The 18,666-nt window shown below is 46.1% G+C and overlaps 1 protein-coding gene across 2 annotated transcripts in view; it reads right to left on the reverse strand.

Moving 5' to 3' along the window:
* Positions 1–1,063: 1,063 nt before the first annotated feature.
* mon2 (MON2 homolog, regulator of endosome-to-Golgi trafficking) overlaps positions 1,064–18,666 on the reverse strand; it is a 75,930-nt gene continuing 58,327 nt past the window's right edge. For both annotated transcript variants that reach the window (XM_054735206.2, XM_054735205.2), the window contains 6 exons: positions 17,773–17,963; positions 17,581–17,641; positions 17,385–17,508; positions 16,814–17,021; positions 16,173–16,255; positions 1,064–1,758 (listed from right to left, as the gene is read on the reverse strand). In XM_054735206.2, coding sequence (XP_054591181.1) covers positions 1,595–1,758; positions 16,173–16,255; positions 16,814–17,021; positions 17,385–17,508; positions 17,581–17,641; positions 17,773–17,963 — 831 coding nt within the window. In that variant the 3' untranslated portion in view covers positions 1,064–1,594. The remainder of the gene's footprint in view (positions 1,759–16,172; positions 16,256–16,813; positions 17,022–17,384; positions 17,509–17,580; positions 17,642–17,772; positions 17,964–18,666) is intronic.

Raw genomic sequence — 18,666 nt, forward strand, 5'->3', positions numbered from 1 at the left:
CAGAAAAACCTTTATGGCTGTCATTGAACCCAACTTCTCTAGCCCCACAAATGATCCCACTGTGAAATTGTATTGGAAAATGAATAGAAGATTTAATCTTTCCTTTAGTGGCTAACAGAGAATGTTTACAATATCAGCCAATTGATAGATACTCACAGAATCTGGGATTACAATATGCAGCCAACGTTCTGGGCTGTTGCATCAACACTTGTCTTTGTTGACACAAAGCCAACTGCATATCTGACTCTTCATATTCCTCAGACCACAGACAGACAGCCTTAGTTGTACAAAGCCACATTTGCACTTCTGATCCTCTGGAACAGAGATTCCAAAAGGAACTTGTGATGTTGTGATGTAAGCACAGGTACCTCTTTACCGACCTGAAATAAAACACCAAATTTATTGTTTTGAATTTCTGAATCAATATAATCTCTGAATTTATCAATGACTCAACCACAGATACTGGATGCTAATCACTTTTGAAATCTTGGGAGACAAAGTTGTGCCGTTACCTCAAAAGAAGAATGGCTGCAGTACAAATGCCAGCTGGAGACTTTGTGTAGTTTGCATTCATCCCTCCCACACTGTGAGCAAGTATGGATAGCCCACTTGCTCTTTTTCCACTTTTGGTCCTCATGACATTCTATTAGCAGTTCATTACTGGCCTTCAGCCACACCTAAATATTGCTGCAAGAACGGTGACGTAAGAGCACCGTTATGTGACAGGAACGATAAAATCAGAACACATAAAGCAAACACAAAGCTTCCTGGTTCACCACTTCTGGGTTTTTCATAAGCTGTGAGCCATAATCATCATAACCAACTATAACAAATAAAGGCTGAAATATCTGACGAGTATTTCACGTATAAGCTTCACCTTTTGAGTTGAACTACTGACATAAATGAACTTTTGCACCAGATTCTAATGTTTCGAGTTTCACCTGTACTTCTCTAGCTCAAATATGCATCCATGCATTCGAGGTAAATTTATGATGCTATTTTTAATCAACACAGTCAGATCCGGTTAAAACAGTTTGATGAGCAGAACCAAAGACACACAGTGGAGCGTTGAATCGTCCTGTTTATTTCACACAGACATGTACATCCCTTCTCAGACAGCTGGCTAAAGATGACATGGAATGTTAAGTTAAACTCATCATCTTGCATACAACCTGCAAGAAATTCACTGTGGAAAATGTTAACAAAAGTCAAAGTGTTCATCTTTAAGATCAATAAAGCCCCAGTTCATTAGCTTTATTTCTTAATAATCAATATTATCACCACACACTGTACATTAACACAGCCTCATCCAAAAAAAAAAAAAAAAAAAAACGTAACCCCAGAGGCAACACTGCAACGTTTTAACTCCTGCAGCTTGTATGTATGAAATGGAGGAGGGCTCGTGAAAAGCACATAATAATGTGAGTGAAGTCCGCGGTCTTTGGTGCGGTCTGAGCCGGCCTTGTGGGGCTGCTTCCTGTCATACATGGAGTTCGTGTGGAGTTCATGTCCAAGCACTTGTGAAGCACCCAGGATCAGAATACAGGTTCATGGTTCCTTCATTATAAAAACAAGGAGCTTAGACTGAACCCAGTCATGACTCCCCGTTCTGGACTTTGGAGACAGGTGGCTGCATAAAGTCTTTAAAAGGCCCCAGGGCCTCCTTCAGGGCTGAGCTCACCTCGGAGGAGGAGCAGGTCACACACTCCACAAGTGTTGGGTACAAGGCAATCACCTGCGTCCACGTGTTACCATCCACTGTAGGAGGACAGGAGGAGTTACATCACAGAAGGAGAAGAAGTCATCTAAGAAGCCAACACCCTCATCCCCTGGGGGCCAGCTCCAGAAAGGAGCAAGTTCTCACTGACTCTTATGTTAAAAATACAAATGTCACAGAAGAAATAAACATATTTACTGCCTGGTACAAAAAACATTTTGGCTTTAATAGATCAAGTTTACCATCAAGTCAACTGAGGAAGTAGAAGAATGCTGTTATTCTTCTGTTTAGTGGATGAATATGGAACCTGAACACTATAGCAGCTGCTTGACTATCTGAATCCGCCATTTTCTACAGTGCCAGCCTCACTGTGCCGAGTGGACTTTTTACCTCTACTGGATGGTAGAAAAAAAGAAAACAATCTTTTATGTGGCGCCTCGCAAAATAAAAATCACAAGGTGCTTCACAAGAACAAAAACTAAAACGATTAACATTGAGTATGTTTGGGATCTGGATCAGCGTATATGACCATGTTTTCCAGTTCCTGCCAACTTCACACAGCTATTGAAGAGGTGTGGACCACTTTTCTGGGGGCGATGGTGGCACAGGAGTTAAGTGCTCACCCCGTATTCGGAAGGTTGCAGGTTCGAGCCCCGCTCAGTCCGTCACTGTCGTTGTGTCCTTGGGCAAGACACTTAACCCACGTTGCCTGCTGGTGGTGGTTGGAGGGATCGGTGGCGCCTGTGCTCAGCAGCCTCGCCTCTGTCAGTGCGCCCCAGGGTAGCTGTGGCTACAGTGTAGCTCATCCCCACCAGTGTGTGAATGTGTGTGTGAATGGGTGAATGACTGATTGTGTTGTAAAGCACCTTGGGGGGTTCCAGGACTCTAGAAGGCGCTATATCAAATACAGGCCATTTACCATTTCCACAGGCTACAATCAACAACCTGATCAACTCTATGCCACAGAGATGTGTTGTCCTGCGTGAGGCAAATGGTGGCCACACCCAGTGTTGGGAACGTTACTTTAAAAAAGTAATTAGTTATAGTTACTAATTACTTAGTCAAAAAGTAACTCAGTTACTTACCGAGTTACGAGATTATAAAAGTAACTAATTACCAAGAAAAATAACTACTTAGTTACTTTTTCTTTAAAGAATGCAAGAAAAATGGGTTCCCCTCTTAATTAAACTTACTTAATTTACTGCAAATTACAACAACAGTGAAATATAAATGACTAATGACTGGAACATAATAAAATGTCCAAATGTTTTTTATAAACTCGAATAATTTAAATAAATAAGCACTTAGGAGGAACTACTAACAGGAACATTACACTAATCTAGAGTAGACTATTAAAACGTCACCGCGTGATATTTAACAAGACCCCTATCAGTCAAAATTTAAGATTGCAAATAGAAACACCTGTAAAGGTTCCCGTGCCTTTAAATGGTCTCTCAGTCTACTTAAATTACAGAAATGAATGTAAATTTGTACAGTATTTTAATTTTTTCAGCTTCACATAATTGTGTGTTTTTAGTAGCATTTCTGTTGCTGGTAATCTAGTAATGGTTAAATGAATAAATAAAAAAATCCTTTAAAATGACACTAGAAGACGCACAAATCTGATGGAGGACTTACATTTACTAACTTGGGTCAGACCCAACCACAGAAGAGCTGAAGCTGGGTGGTAAACACACACAGGTAGTTCTAATAACACCTGAGCTCCATGACGTTTCAGTGTTACAGCGGGACTAAAGACATGATCAAAAACAGGTTACAGCTGGATGATCTAGGAAGGTAGAAGATCAGGAGCGGACCTTCGGGACGTCCCGCTGTCACGCTAAGAAGGGCACGGCTGAAGATCCACACCTGCAGCCGTAGACTATTCATCACGTCTTCCTCGTTCTTCCCGGGCTGTGATGCATTTGGATGAAAACATCTGCCTCTTTAGTTCCTGATCAGCTGATGACAGCTTCAACATACCGCACAGCTTAATGCACGCTTTTAATCATCAGTAACAGAAACGACGTTTTGATAAAAGAAGATGGTAATTAATTAGATTGCTCGTTACTGAAAAAATTATGCTAAACGGCGTTATTCTGTAACGTTATGAAGTTCATAATTTTCAGCTCCACACAGCTGCCCCTGTACACAGTAACACCCGTGTAGAAAACGCCATGGTCGGGTGTTCCTCAGACTGTTTACATTCCAGGAGAAGAGCCAGAAGGAGAAGAACGCTTTTCAATAATCAAAGTACTTAATTTGTGATTAAAGCTAATCGAAACAGATGTTGATCAATAATAATCAAGTGAATGATCTGTGGAATAAAGATGTCATGATTTATGTGTTTAATGAAAACAGGACTACTGCACAGACAGACTGACCCTCATCTCCATAGAAACGCATGACACATTGTTCCAACCAATCAGAGCTTTCGGCTGCCGTAAGAGAATCTGGCTTGTTGAATTAAAGTGTCCAATCCCGTTTACTGAAACTTAAAACAAATCAGAGATATAAAAACAAGGCAACGCCATTTTATGGGCAGTTCGATTTTGACTTCAGTTCTGTTCAGTTGGAAGTCCTACGGGGTTCCACCGTCATCAAAAGAGAAGTACAGCTGGCCAGATGTGCTTTCTTCTTTAACTGAGAACTGTGAAGCTACTGGACATTTCCGTTGTTTACCAACAAGACGACGGCCCTTCAAAATAAGAGCACCACTAGCTGACGCTGCCGATGGTACCGGGGTCGACCCTTCAGACGGGCTTTGACGTGCTGTGACCGCTGCTTCAACCAGCTCCAGTACACATCCGAGGTCCTAGGACCTGGCATTTCCTGATCTACCTGGGAGACTCCACAGGGTACGTACACGGCAAAATAGCTGCTCATGTCATCAGCTTCCGAAGCCTCGTGGTCCGTAGTCATAACAACCAGATTCGCTCCGTCAGCCTAAAGATCCTGAACAACACACACACACACGCACCAACACAACATCCAAATCCATTTTCATCCATCACAGAGTTAGTCCTGGTAGATTGTTAAGAATTTATAATTAAGAAATTAAAGATTCTTAAACGATCCCAACTCTCTCTCTTTTCTTGTCTCAAAGTCAATACAGAGTGTTTAATTAAACTCCCTGATGATAAAAACAGCCCATCTTCTGATTATAACAAGTGATCTACTTACAGTATATTAAAATACAACTCTAGATCATTACATCACTCTATTTCACTACATTTGGCGAGCTAAGCCTGATATCTGCACGGTTTATTACACTACAGTTCCCATCATTGCTCTGTTGTGTCTACAGCAGGCAGTGACAGTGAGAACACTGAGGGTCTCCGCCCACCCGGCCGATCATCATCGTGTTTGTAAGTGCGTTACCGACACCTCTCTCTCCCTGGCTGCAGCTGAAGTGTGGCATCAGAAAGCCTCACACTGTTGCTCAACGTTCGACAAGCACATATTAACGCATAACCTTCCATCCCCAGTAACGGTAATGGCGTTGCAACAGTGGGAAAAGTAATTAATTAGATTATTCCGTTACCCAAAAAAGAACGCCGTTAGTGGCATTATTCCACACCAGATACTGACTGGTTTTCTGCCACACCACCCCCCATAAAGCAAAACTGTGCAAATGTCAGGGTGGCCTTTTATTGCGGGCAGTCTAAGGCACACCTGTAGTCTGGCAATGCTCCGTTGACGGCTCTCGGCCATGGGGCAGGTTCTACCGTCGGCTTTCAAATGATCTCCGCATGCTACTGAACAATGAGGCGTACTCACCGCAATGGATGTCGGTAAACAAGGCGGCCCACTGTTGAGGAAGGCTAAAATACATCCTTTTCTCTAAAAAAATAACTTAAATACATCTATCTGCTCCTGAATCTAATAAAGCCCAATTCTAGCCTGGCAAGCCAGACTAAATAAATGTACAGTGGGGCAAAAAAGTATTTAGTCAGCCACCCATTGTGCAAGTTCTCCCACTTAAAATGATGACAGAGGTCAGTAATTTTCATCATAGGTACACTTCAACTGTGAGAGACAGAATGTGAAAAAAAAATCCATGAATTCACATAGCAGGATTTTTAAAGAATTTATTTGTAAATCAGGGTGGAAAATAAGTATTTGGTCAATAACAAAAATTCAACTCAATACTATGTAACATAAACTTTGTTGGCAATAACAGAGGTCAAACGATTACTATAGGTCTTTACCAGGTTTGCACACACAGTAGCTGGTATTTTGCAAGTGGTGCTCGCTGCAGAACCACAAAGGCGGAGCTGCACCAGAAGGTGGAGCTGCACCAGAGTCAGCCCCGCCCATTCCAGAATCAGCCCCGCCCATTCTATCAGAGTCAGTCCAATTCCTTCCAGTTGTCAGGCTTTATAGCATTCTGGAACCAAAGAGGGTGTTATAGCTAAAAAATGCAAGATTGAGGACGGAGTTGAGAAGTGAATTGAACAGTTTTTGTAAAGGTTCCATATAATTAAAAATCTAACTTTTGGAACTTTTAATCATGTTATATTGTCATTTCCTCATAAGAAACACGCCAAAGCCATTTTTGGCCTCATTCATGCATTTTCTTCCCATCTCAGCTTCAATTTGGTCTCCTCCCCCGAAGCGGGTCTGGTTTTGGTTCTCAAATCTGGATATTCTGTGAATTTTCTGACAAATTATTTCTGAAATGACTTCTACTGAGACACCGCCAATAAACCATACATCCCATCTCCAAAGACACACCAAATAGCATAATAAAATGTAACGCCACCTGATTTTTATCAGATATGGTGGTGTAGTGGTGATGGTGTCAGGTTGACATGCAGTTTTGCGCGGGTTCGCCTCCCAGCAGTGGAAATATCCTATAATCTATTTTCCTCATTTCTAGCTACACTTGCCAGTACTATGTTTACAACAATTTATTGGTATGCCGTTTAACATATAATGACTAATGTGTTTTTTTATTTATTCATTCGTTTATTTAGCCAGTGTGAGTCCATCTGTGAGCAGAGTTTCAACTAAAATGCTGTTTAGGAACGACCAAATTCAAAGAACTTGTAGAGACATAAATATTTTGCTGAAAATGAACATTACAACTAAAATATGAACAAATTAAATGTTTCAGCTGGCTAAATAGATTGTTGCCGACCCCACCGAGAATCGAACCAACATCAGCTGAGGGGAAAGCAAAACTTAACTCCGACGACCTTGCCACTGGACTAACAGAACCCACATGGTGGTGGTACATGCTGTTGTACAGGAGTTTTATTAGAGCGGCTGTGGGCAGATATTCGCTAAGAGAAACCTTTTTATTTCGGGATATATTCAGACTTTGTCATGTAGCAAGTTATATTTATCTTGTTTAATTGGAGCATAGAACATAGCATTAACAATTGTAAACTAGTAACAGCCGTAATTCATGTGGGTCAGGTCAGTTTGCGATAAAGTTGAAAACAAAAACGGAAGTCAGTGGGCTAGGCTGAGTTTGCGTGAATGGGCGGGGCTGACTCTGGTGCAGCTCCACCTTATGGTGCAGCTCCGCCTTTGTAGTTCTGCAGCGAGCACCCTCTCGTATTTTGGCCCATTCCTCCATGCAGATCTTCTCGAGAGCAGTGGTGTTTTGGGGCTGTCGCCGAGCAACACGGACTTTCAACTCCCTCCACAGATTTTCTATGGGGTTGAGGTCTGGAGACTGGCTAGGCCACTCCAGGACTTTCAAATGCTTCTTACGGAGCCACTTCTTTGTTGCCCGGGCGGTGTGTTTGGGATCATTGTCGTGTTGGAAGACCCAGCCACGTTTCATCTTCAAAGCTCTCACTGATGGAAGGAGGTTTTGGCTCAGAATCTCACGATACATGGCCCCATTCATTCTTTCCTTAACACGGATCAGCCGTCCTGTCCTCTTAGCAGAAAAATAGCCCCAAAGCATGATGCTCCCACCCCCATGCTTCACAGTAGGTATGGTGTTCTTGGGATGCAACTCAGTATTCTTCTTCCTCCAAACATGACGAGTTGAGTTTATACCAGAAAGTTCTACTTTGGTTTCATCTGACCACATGACATTCTCCCAATCCTCTGCTGTATCATCCATGTGCTCTCTGGCAAACTTCAGACGGGCCTGGACATGCACTGGCTTCAGCAGTGGAACACGTCTGGCACTGCAGGATTTGATTCCCTGCCGCTGTAGTGTGTTACTGATGGTGACCTTTGTTACTGTGGTCCCAGCTCTCTGCAGGTCATTCACCAGGCCCCCCCGTGTGGTTCTGGGATTCTTGCTCACCGTTCTCATGATCATTTTGACCCCACGGGATGAGATCTTGCGTGGAGCCCCAGATCGAGGGAGACTGTCAGTGGTCATGTATGTCTTACATTTTCTGATAATTGCTCCCACAGTTGATTTTTTTCACACCAAACTGCTTGCCTATTGTAGATTCACTCTTCCCAGTCTGGTGCAGGTCTACAATTCTTTTCCTGGTGTCCTTCGAAAAATCTTTGGTCTTGGCCATAGTGGAGTTTGGAGTCTGACTGTTTGAGGCTGTGGACAGGTGTCTTTTATACAGATAATGAGTTCAAACAGGTGCCATTAATACAGGTAATGAGTGGAGGACAGAAAAGCTTCTTAAAGAAGACGTTACAGGTCTGTGAGAGCCAGAGATTTTCCTTGTTTGAAGTGACCAAATACTTATTTTCCACCCTGATTTACAAACCGTCACCTTATCGTGGTGGAGGAGTTTGAGTGCCCTAATGATCCTAGGAGCTATGTTGTCTGGGGCACTTAGTGCCCCTGGTAGGGTCTCCCATGACAAATTGGTCTTAGGTGAAGGGTGAGACAAAGAACGGTTCGAAGGATCTTTCATGGCGGTTAAAATGAAGAGTCGGAGTACCCGGCCCGGAGGGTTACCGGGGTCCCACCCTGGAGCCAGGCCTGGGGTTGGGGCCCGTGAGCGAGCGCCTGGTGGCCGGGCTTTCGCCCATGGGGCCCGGCCGGGCCCAGCCCGAACCGGATACATGGGCTCGTCCAACTGTGGACCCACCACCCGCAGGAGGAACATGAAGGGTCCGGTGCAATGCGAATCGGGTGGCAGACCAAGGCGGGAGCCTTGGCGGTCCAATCCCCGGACAAGAAAACTAGTTTTTGGGACATGGAACGTCACCTCGCTGGCGGGGAAGGAGCCGGAGCTTGTGGCAGAGGTTGAGCGGTACCGGCTAGATATAGTCGGACTCACCTCGACACATTGCATTGGCTCTGGAACCCGAGACCTGGAGAGGGGTTGGACACTCTACTTTGCTGGAGTTGCTCCGGGTGAGAGGCGGAGGGCTGGGGTTGGCTTTTTGTTAGCTCCGAGACTCTCTGCCTGTGTGTTGGGGTTTACCCCGGGGGACAAGAGGGTAGCTTCCTTGCGCCTTCGGGTCGGGGAACGGGTCGTGACTGTTGTTTGTGCTTATGGGCCAAATATCAGTTCAGAGTACCCACCCTTTTTGGAGTCCCTGGGACGAGTGCTAGATAGTGCTCCATCAGGGGACTCTATTGTCCTGCTGGGGGACTTCAATGCTCACGTGGGCAATGACAGCTTGACCTGGAGGGGTGTGATTGGGAGGAACGGCCCACCTAATCTGAACTCGAGCGGTGTTTTGTTATTGGACTTCTGTGCAAGCCGCAGTTTGGCCATAACGAACACCATGTTCGAACATAAGGATGCCCACCGGTACACTTGGTACCAGGGCAGCCTAGGTCACAGGTCGATGATAGATTTTGTAGTCGTATCATCTGACCTGCGGCCGTATGTTTTGGACACCCGAGTGAAGAGAGGGGCGGAGCTGTCAACTGATCACCACCTGGTGGTGAGTTGGATCAGATGGCAAGGGAACATGCCGCGTAGACCTGGCAGACCCAAACGCATAGTGAGGGTCTGCTGGGAACGCCTGGCAGAAGAACCTGTCAAGACGGTCTTCAACTCCCACCTCCGGCAGAGCTTTGACCACGTCCCGAGAGCAGTGGGGGACATTGAGTCCGAGTGGGCCTTGTTCCACTCTGCGATTGTCGAGGCGGCTGTTGCTAGCTGTGGCCGTAAGGTGGCCGGTGCCAGTCGTGGTGGCAACCCCCGTACCCGCTGGTGGACACCAGAGGTTCGGGGAGCCGTCAGGCTGAAGAAGGAGGCCTACAGGGCGTGGCTGGTCTGTGGGTGTCCGGAGGCAGCAGACAGGTACCGGATAGCCAAGCGGGGTGCAGCAGTGGCAGTTGCCGAGGCAAAATCTCGGGCGTGGGAGGAGTTTGGTGAGGCCATGGAGAAAGACTATCGATCGGCTCCAAAGAGGTTCTGGCAAACTGTCCGGCGCCTCAGGAGAGGAAGGCAGCAACTCGCTCACACTGTTTACAGTGGGGATGGGGAGCTGCTGACGTCAACTGAGGCTATAGTCGGACGGTGGAAGGAATACTTTGAGGAGCTCCTCAATCCCACCAATGCGCATTCCGAGGAGGAACCAGAGCTGGGAGGCCTGGGGATGGACTGTCCGATCTCGGGGGCAGAAGTTGCTGAGGTAGTCAAACAACTACACAGCGGCGGAGCCCCGGGGGCGGATGAGGTTCGTCCTGGGTATCTCAAGGCTATGGATGTTGTAGGGCTGTCATGGTTGACACGTCTCTACAACATTGCGTGGTCATCGGGGGCAGTTCCTAGGGAGTGGCAGACCGGGGTGGTGGTCCCCATCTTTAAGAAGGGTGACCTGAGGGTGTGTTCCAACTATAGGGGGATCACACTCCTCAGCCTCCCTGGAAAGGTCTACGCCAAGGTACTGGAGAGGAGGGTCCGATCGATAGTTGAATCTCAGATAGAGGAGGAGCAATGTGGTTTTCGTCCTGGCCGTGGAACTGTGGACCAGCTCTATACCCTTGCAAGGGTGATGGAGGGGGCATGGGAGTTTGCCCAACCAATCCACATGTGTTTTGTGGATTTGGAGAAGGCTTATGACCGTGTCCCCAGGGGCACCCTGTGGGGGACGCTCCAGGAGTATGGGGTGGGTGGCTTTATGTTAAGGGCCATTCAGTCCCTTTACCAGAGGAGCGTGAGTTTGGTCCGCATAGCCGGTAGTAAGTCGGACCTGTTCCCAGTGAGGGTTGGACTCCGCCAGGGCTGCCCTTTGTCACCGGTTCTGTTCATCACTTTTATGGACAGAATTTCTAGACGCAGCCGTGGTGTGGAGTGTGTCGAGTTTGGTGGCAGGAGAATCTCGTCTCTGCTTTTTGCGGATGATGTGGTCCTCCTAGCTTCATCCAGCTCTGACCTTCAGCTCTTGCTGGGTAGGTTCGCGGCCGAATGTGAAGCGGCTGGGATGAGGATCAGCACCTCCAAATCTGAGACCATGGTTCTCGACCGGAAAAGGGTGGCTTGCCACCTCCGGGTCGGGGGAGAGGTCCTACCTCAAGTGGAGGAGTTTAAGTATCTCGGGGTCTTGTTCACGAGTGAGGGTAGGAGGGATCGGGAGATCGACAGGCGGATTGGTTCGGCGTCTGCAGTGATGCGGACGCTGAGCCGATCTGTCGTGGGGAAGAGGGAGCTGAGCCAGAAAGCCAGGCTCTCGATTTACCGGTCGATCTACGTCCCAATCCTCACCTATGGTCATGAGCTTTGGGTAATGACCGAAAGAACGAGATCGCGGATACAAGCGGCCGAAATGAGTTTCCTCCGTAGGGTGGCCGGGCTCAGCCTTAGAGATAGGGTGAGGAGCTCGGACATTCGGGAGGGACTCGGAGTAGAACCGCTGCTCCTCCGGATCGAAAGGAGCCAGTTGAGGTGGTTTGGGCATCTGGTCAGGATGCCTCCTGGACGCCTCCCCGGGGAGGTGTTTCGGGCATGTCCTGCCGGCAGAAGGCCCCCGGGTCGACCCAGGACACGTTGGAGAGGTTACATCTCCAATCTGGCCCGGGAACGCCTTGGGGTCCTGCCGGAGGAGCTGGTGGACAAGGCCGGGGAGAGGACGGCCTGGAGCTCCCTAGTTGGGATGCTGCCCCCGCGACCCGGACCCGGATAAGCGGAGGAAGACGAGACGAGACGAGACGAGACGAGATTTACAAATAAATTCTTTAGAAATCCTGCCATGTGAATTCATGGATTTTTTTTCACATTCTGTCTCTCACAGTTGAAGTGTACCTATGATGAAAATTACTGACCTCTGTCATCATTTTAAGTGGGAAAACTTGCACAATCGGAGGCCAGTGTTTCCCCTAGGAATTTTTCCAGCTGTGGTGGTGTTGTTGGCCGGGGGGGGGGGGGGGGGGGGGTTATGACACGTCTCACCTTTATGTTAATATTGTTTTATTTGATGCACTCCACTTTGAACTGCACCAATCCAGCGACTGCTGCATTGTAATAACTAGTATTAAAGGTGAGTACACCAATATTTGCACAATAATAATTTCTGTTTTAAACTCTCAGTGACACACTTTGCAGGGGGGATTTGGCATTTAATTTTTCTTGGCGTCTGGAAAAACATCGTCTTTTGCCCCCTTTATTTGACTCTCTGCCCCCTTTATTTTGGTCCAAGATCACTACTGGGCTGGCCCTATTAAACATGTTCTACACCCCTGCTTAGTAGACTTAATGAAGTATTTTTAAGCCAGTATAAAAATGACTGAAACACAAATTTACATATTTGGCATTATTGACCAATATCTTTGATTTAATTTATTTGTTAAGAACATCAAGATGCATTACAGTGAACATTATAATAAGCTGGGCAGACACTGTGCGGCTTTTTCACTCGTAACACAGCTTCAGCTCAAACTGAACGACTTCAGCGCAGGGCAGATCTCACGAGTCATGTGCTCACTGTACGTCTGGTAGCAACACGTCAGACCTAAAATATGCTAAAAATATCAGTTTTTACACAACACGTCAGACTTTTTTGTCTTGTTTTGCCTGTTGTCCTTCGGGAGTGCTGCAGGAGGACACACGGGGATTTATGGGGGTTGGATGAGGAAACGAAATAAAGAAAGTAAATCTGTGTTTTGTGATCAGTTTAATTTGACATGAACACGACAAACACGCTTTCTTGACAATCTTTGTGAGTAAAAAAACGTGTAGAAACAAAAACGAACAGCGTGTGTTATTAGGGAAATAGCGGGTGAGCGGAGTTGATGCAAGATGGCGAATGCGCCGTGAGCGGTTCTGATACTTTTTGGGTCGCAGCTGCTCGCTGCGCCGCTTCAACCCTCATGAGGAACGAGATAAATATTAAACACTCCGGAAGTCCGTGCGAGCTCACGATTGCTGATCGGTAGCTGGTCACGTGGTGTTAATCGCCTCTCGTAACCCCCTGTACACTACACGACGCTCAACGCTAAACTCGCCCCGATCTTGTGGATTCTCGCATGAGTGGAAAATCTGCTCAAAAAAGTGAAAAAGTCACACAGTGTCCGCCCGGCTTTACTGTCTGTGTGTGTGCGTTGATGCCTGGACCGAGCTGACGGAGCTCCCAGCTGCAGTTTTGTGTGTAGGGAGGGGCGGGCGCTCTATCTGACTGGCCAATCACAGAGCGTGAAGACAGTCAGTTACCCAATGAGGATTTCACTCAGCACGATTACAGATATTTTCGAGTTTTACACTCGTTTCTTGCTCGTATTCGTCAAAAATGCTTTATCCGTACGCTCATAGCTGTAACCACCCTGCCCTGCCTCCTCCTCCTTGCTACCTGCCGGCTGTGATCACAAGCAACAACACAGTAGTTCCCGCTGCTTCTTCGGAAAACCGCGCAACAAAAAAAAAAAAACCATCAATAAAACTTGGGATGTTGTAGGCGTGGCGGTGGGATTTCAGCCGTGGCGGCCCGCCACGGCTACGCCTATGTAAGGGAAACCCTGGGTGGCTGACTAAATACTTTTTTGCCCCACTGTATTATTTAGTCTGGCCACGCTCCATTGACAGCTCTCGGTTGTGGGGCGGGTTCTACCGTTGTCTTTCAAATGATCTCCGCATTCCACTGGACAATGAATGTGACATCCTCTTGTTTCACTCTGTTGCATCATCCCACCCACCAGGCATATAGAGTGCCCTGATTGGTCCACAAAGCGGATAAAGCTCTGTGATTTGTTCACTAAGCAGATAGAGCACTATGATTGGCCCACCATTATGGACCAATCACAGCTCTTTATGTGTTTGAAACCCCTCTAGAGAGCTGTGATTGGCTAGCCAGAGTCCTGGTAGGAGCTGCGGAGGTTCCAACGGAGCGTGCCTAGACCAAACTTTGCAAAGCAAGAATTTGGTCTAGTTCACTAGGCTAGCCCAATTCCAAATAGTCCAAAACTGATGTAAAAGCCGTTTCAAACGAGCTGTCGCCATCTTGTTCCACTCTGTTGCATCATCCCGCCCACCAGACAAATAGAGGGCCCTGAATGGCCCACAAAGTGGATAAAGCGCTGTGATTGGTTCTCAAAGTAGATAGAGATGATTGGCCCACCATTATGGACCAATCACAGCTCTCTATGTGTTTGAAACCCATCTAGAGAGCTGTGATTGGTCCATAATAAGGGCTGCAGAGGTTCCAATGGAGCGTTCCTCGACCAAGTCTTGCAAGGCAAGAATTTGGTCTTGTTCACTAGACTAGCACACTTGCACATTATTCATGGCTAATCAGCCCCTTGATATGCCACACCTGTGAGGTGGGATGGATTATCTTGGCAAAGGAAAAGAGCTCACTAACACACATGTAGACACATTTCAGAACAATATTTGAGAGTCATGGGTGTTTTGTCTATGTAGAAAAAGTTTCAGATGTTTGAGTTCAGATCATGAAAATGGGAGCAAAAACAAAAGTGTTGTGTTTATATTTTTGTACAGTGTAATAAAGAAGCTTCACGTTTTGAATGAAATAATTGAAATGAATAGGAGACAATGACAAATTGTTAGGATGCCTCCTGGACACCTCCCTGGTGAGGTTTTCCAAGCACGTCCAACTGGGAGAAGACATAAAGAAAGACCCAGAACATGTTTGAGGGACTATGTCTCACAGGTGGCCAGGGAACGCATTGGGATTCCTCCAGAGGAGCAGGCCCAAGTGGCTGTGGAGAGAGAAGTCTGCCCCTGCGACCAGACTCCAGATAAGCAGACGAAAATGGATGGAGGGATGGGCCTAAAATAATTAGATTAAATTAAAGCAGACAGCGGCTACAACCCAATATTGCCTGTTGAAGGGAGTTGAAAACAATTATTTATGCGTAAAATGTTTGGGTTCATCCACAAGAAGGGAAAACATTTTTCCAGGACAACTTAAAACGTTTCCAGGACATTTTACTTTTTCCCCATTTTCCATGTGTTTTCCATGACTGGAAAATTGGTCCATCATTTTTCAGTTTTTCCAGAATGCGTGGGAACCCCATTTATAGTCTGCAGGACTAGAACATGATGCAGCCAGCATTACGTCTGCAGTGTTTTGTGTTTTCATGAGCAGAAACAGGCCAAGTTTTCAACAACCTTCACGTGTTAAAGTTTTATAACTTTTGCATTTTTCCAATGCTCTTATTATTAAAGGATTTTAAAGGAAGTAGTTTAACCTTATTAAGGTGAAACCAAGGGGTCACCCTGCAAAATCCAGACCTGCTCCCAACCACGCCACGATAATCCTGAGATGAGCATGAAGCCAACATGGAAGTGGCTAAAACTGCAGTTCCCCCCTCATCCTCATCCACCAATGTGCCTCTCCCATTGACAGCAACAGTCATGTAATCAGAGATCCATGAATCTGCCGCTTCATCCTTGCACAGGAAGCCCAGCAAGGCCTCTGTTAGCTTGAGTTAGCATGTAGGTCCCGCTGAGCTCCAACCAAGGAGAAGCGTGATCTCACTTAAGTGGCACCTGGCTCCGATCGCAGCAGTCTGAGGCTCTGCTTGTATTTTAACAGCCCATATTATAACTCCACAAGCGACCAACATGACTACAGCCTTGCACGGAAGCCAAAGCCCGTTCTTAGCTTCTTGGGTTAGCTAAGTTAGCTAGTAGCTACATTGGTTCATTTGTTACAACTGTAACAGCCCCACCCTCAATTCCACCTCTCTTCCCATTTTTGGATTGTCTGGGCGTGACGAGACGTGTGACACTATCATAATAGCGGTGGTGGGAACCTCCCACTTTCTATTAAAAACAAATTATTTGAGTCTATGGACACACACACACACACACACACACACACACACACACACACATATATGTAAACATATGTTGATGGGTGGGTGAAACTGATACTGTCAGGGTGATAAAAACTGTAGTGAACCCTTTAATTTAATAGCTTCATGTTTGTATTCTACTAGTTTATTTCAAATGTATCCAAGCTCATATTCTCTAGTTACATCGGCAAAAGGAATCAAACCAGAAACCCCACTAAAACTGATATCATGTCATTTCAAGCACAACAGCAATTTAAAACAGTTAGCCAACTGCTTAGACTGATATAGAAACTTGTTGGTACTTACCATTTTCTGGCTGTGTCTTTTTAAGTGAATCCATCAAAGTGCTAACAGCCTTCAAGACAAAGATAATCTCCGTCACTTGTTGCCTAAAATGAAAAGAAATAAAATGAATAAAACAGCTTCAACTGGGTGACATTTCCAAAGATAAACCACCTGGAATAAATTTGTGACAAATTTAAAAAAGCAGGAAATGCACAAAGAAAGTAAAGCGGATTGTTAGCATGTCTTTTTTGTGAGACTAAACCCCCCCCCCCAAAAACAACTATATTTGTATAAATCAAATCAAAACAAGGCCTTTCAAGGCTAAAACCTTTTGTTAGATCACAACATTTGCCATTTGAACACGTTCAGATCTTCTGGGTGCTCACAGCTGTGAAAGCACAATTATTAATCGAAAACGTTCTTAATTTGTCTGAAGATTTTCAACCAACCTACAAATCTATGAAATTTTGCATAATCATCAATCTCCCTGAACTCACCACCTCCTATTGCCATTTTCGGTTTAGTGTCACCGTTAGGCATCATTAACTGTAAGTCTTCCACACATGACAGCAGAATTAGACAGCTAACCCCCAGCGTGTGGTTTTAGCTAAGGTGTTAGAGATGAAGCAAGGACAGAGTGTTGGATTGCCTCACGCTCATACCTCGGTAAAGGGCAGCGCCCGCTCAACCGCTCATCCTCTACGTAGCGTCTGAGAACATCTTGAGATCTCTTGAGGAGTACAGAGAGCGCCATTCGAGAGATGTAGCCCTCCTGGGGAGTAGACACCTTGTTGCTAAAAGAAAACTGTAGCAACGTCTCAAAACAAACCTTGGAAAAATCCTCCCGCATCCTCACATCGATCTCTGCCTCTGGGGAGAGAAAGAAGGACGGTGAGGATCTATCTGAAATGATTCCTACAGCTTTACCACTGAAGTGGTTCTATAACCGGGTGTTTCAGTGCAGCTAAAATCCAAGAGTTGGTGCTACTGCAGCTGACTTGATATCAAACCAGAAACACCTGGAGCTGAGTGAGGACTAGCTCAAACTCCCACTGAAACCACTTTGGTGGAAACACGTCCAATTAGAACAGACAGACCAACAAATTGAACAGGAGGTCTTAATTACAGCAGACAACAGGAAGGTTTCATCTTTGATCCGTTTGCTCGGTGGCCACAGCAAAACTCAAAAACGATCAATGGTTGTTTACTTTAGCAGAAACAGTCCTATTATACCTGTGAACGAGGGCGCCTGGGAGTGAATGGAACCCCTGTTGAGCATGGTCATGATCTGGGCCACAAAGTCTTTGGGGATGAAATTGGCAAACGGTAAAATCTCGGTGCTGATCAACTGGACCACCTAAAATGAAGAAGACATACCGATGAAGCTCTAAAAATCCTTCCCAATTTAATGATCAAACCGGATGATTACCTCAACATCAATGGCTTCATTCTTCTGAAACTCCTGGATGGACACGTTATCAGGGGGAGTGCTGCGAGATGAAAACAACCAGCATTAAAAAAACTATATATATATATATATATATATATATATATATATATATATATATATATATATACTCAAACTATTTTAAAGCAATAGTGGGGATATGGGATGTGTTACCTTTTAGTGAATAGAAAGTCTTCAAAGGCATTGACCAACTCAGGCCACATAGTGTCAAACTTCCCAGACGAGGAATGCTGGCGTGCGACCGGCAGCCCGATGGACAGAACCTTCAGCAGCGATGCCACCGCCAGCTTCCAGGTGCTCTCTGAGGGACAGGCATACTTCAGACCCAGGGGCGTCTTCAGTGTCTGGAGGAAGAAACAACCTCAAGATTAATTATTTAAACTGACACAGATTCATAACGATTTGGCCCACTCCTCCACATGGTCTCATCTGACCACGACTTTCTCCCATGTCTCCTCTCGATCATCCAGATGGTCGTTGGCAAACTTCAGACGGGCCTGGACATGTGATGACTTGAGACTAGGGCTGAAACGAATCTTCGAATGATCCAAATGGTTGGATCGCAACCAGGGACATAAGCTGCTATGAGACAGGAGGTTTTGATTGCACAAATGTAGCAGTGTCTGCGTCAGATTTAGCAGAGGAAGGGAGCATGTTCCTCCCTGTCTGTTTATATATGACATTGCAGTTGCGTGGTCTGTGCGTACTGGCACATGCTGGGCTCAGGTAACGACTGAAAAGTCTCAGGGCCAGAAACGTTGGTCTAGATAGTTTGTACGGAACCCTAACTGGGTCGGGGACCATATGTCCCTTACTGCCATCAGCTCACACAGAGAACCCCAACCTTTCAGGAGAGCGTCTGTGGTCACCACCACATGCTCTGATACCCTCCCAATTGGAGAATCCTGGTGCAGCAACCTGGTTCTCTCCATGGGAGATGAGCCACTATGCAGGCCCTGGGGATGGTCAACTTCTGGTGAAGATGACGCGAGGAAACAAAACGGTGAGAGCGTAACCAATGCTGGAAATGCCACACCCCACCTTGAG

Source organism: Nothobranchius furzeri, chromosome 4 (assembly GCF_043380555.1).
Source record: "Nothobranchius furzeri strain GRZ-AD chromosome 4, NfurGRZ-RIMD1, whole genome shotgun sequence".
NCBI classification, from domain to species: Eukaryota; Metazoa; Chordata; class Actinopteri; order Cyprinodontiformes; family Nothobranchiidae; genus Nothobranchius; species Nothobranchius furzeri.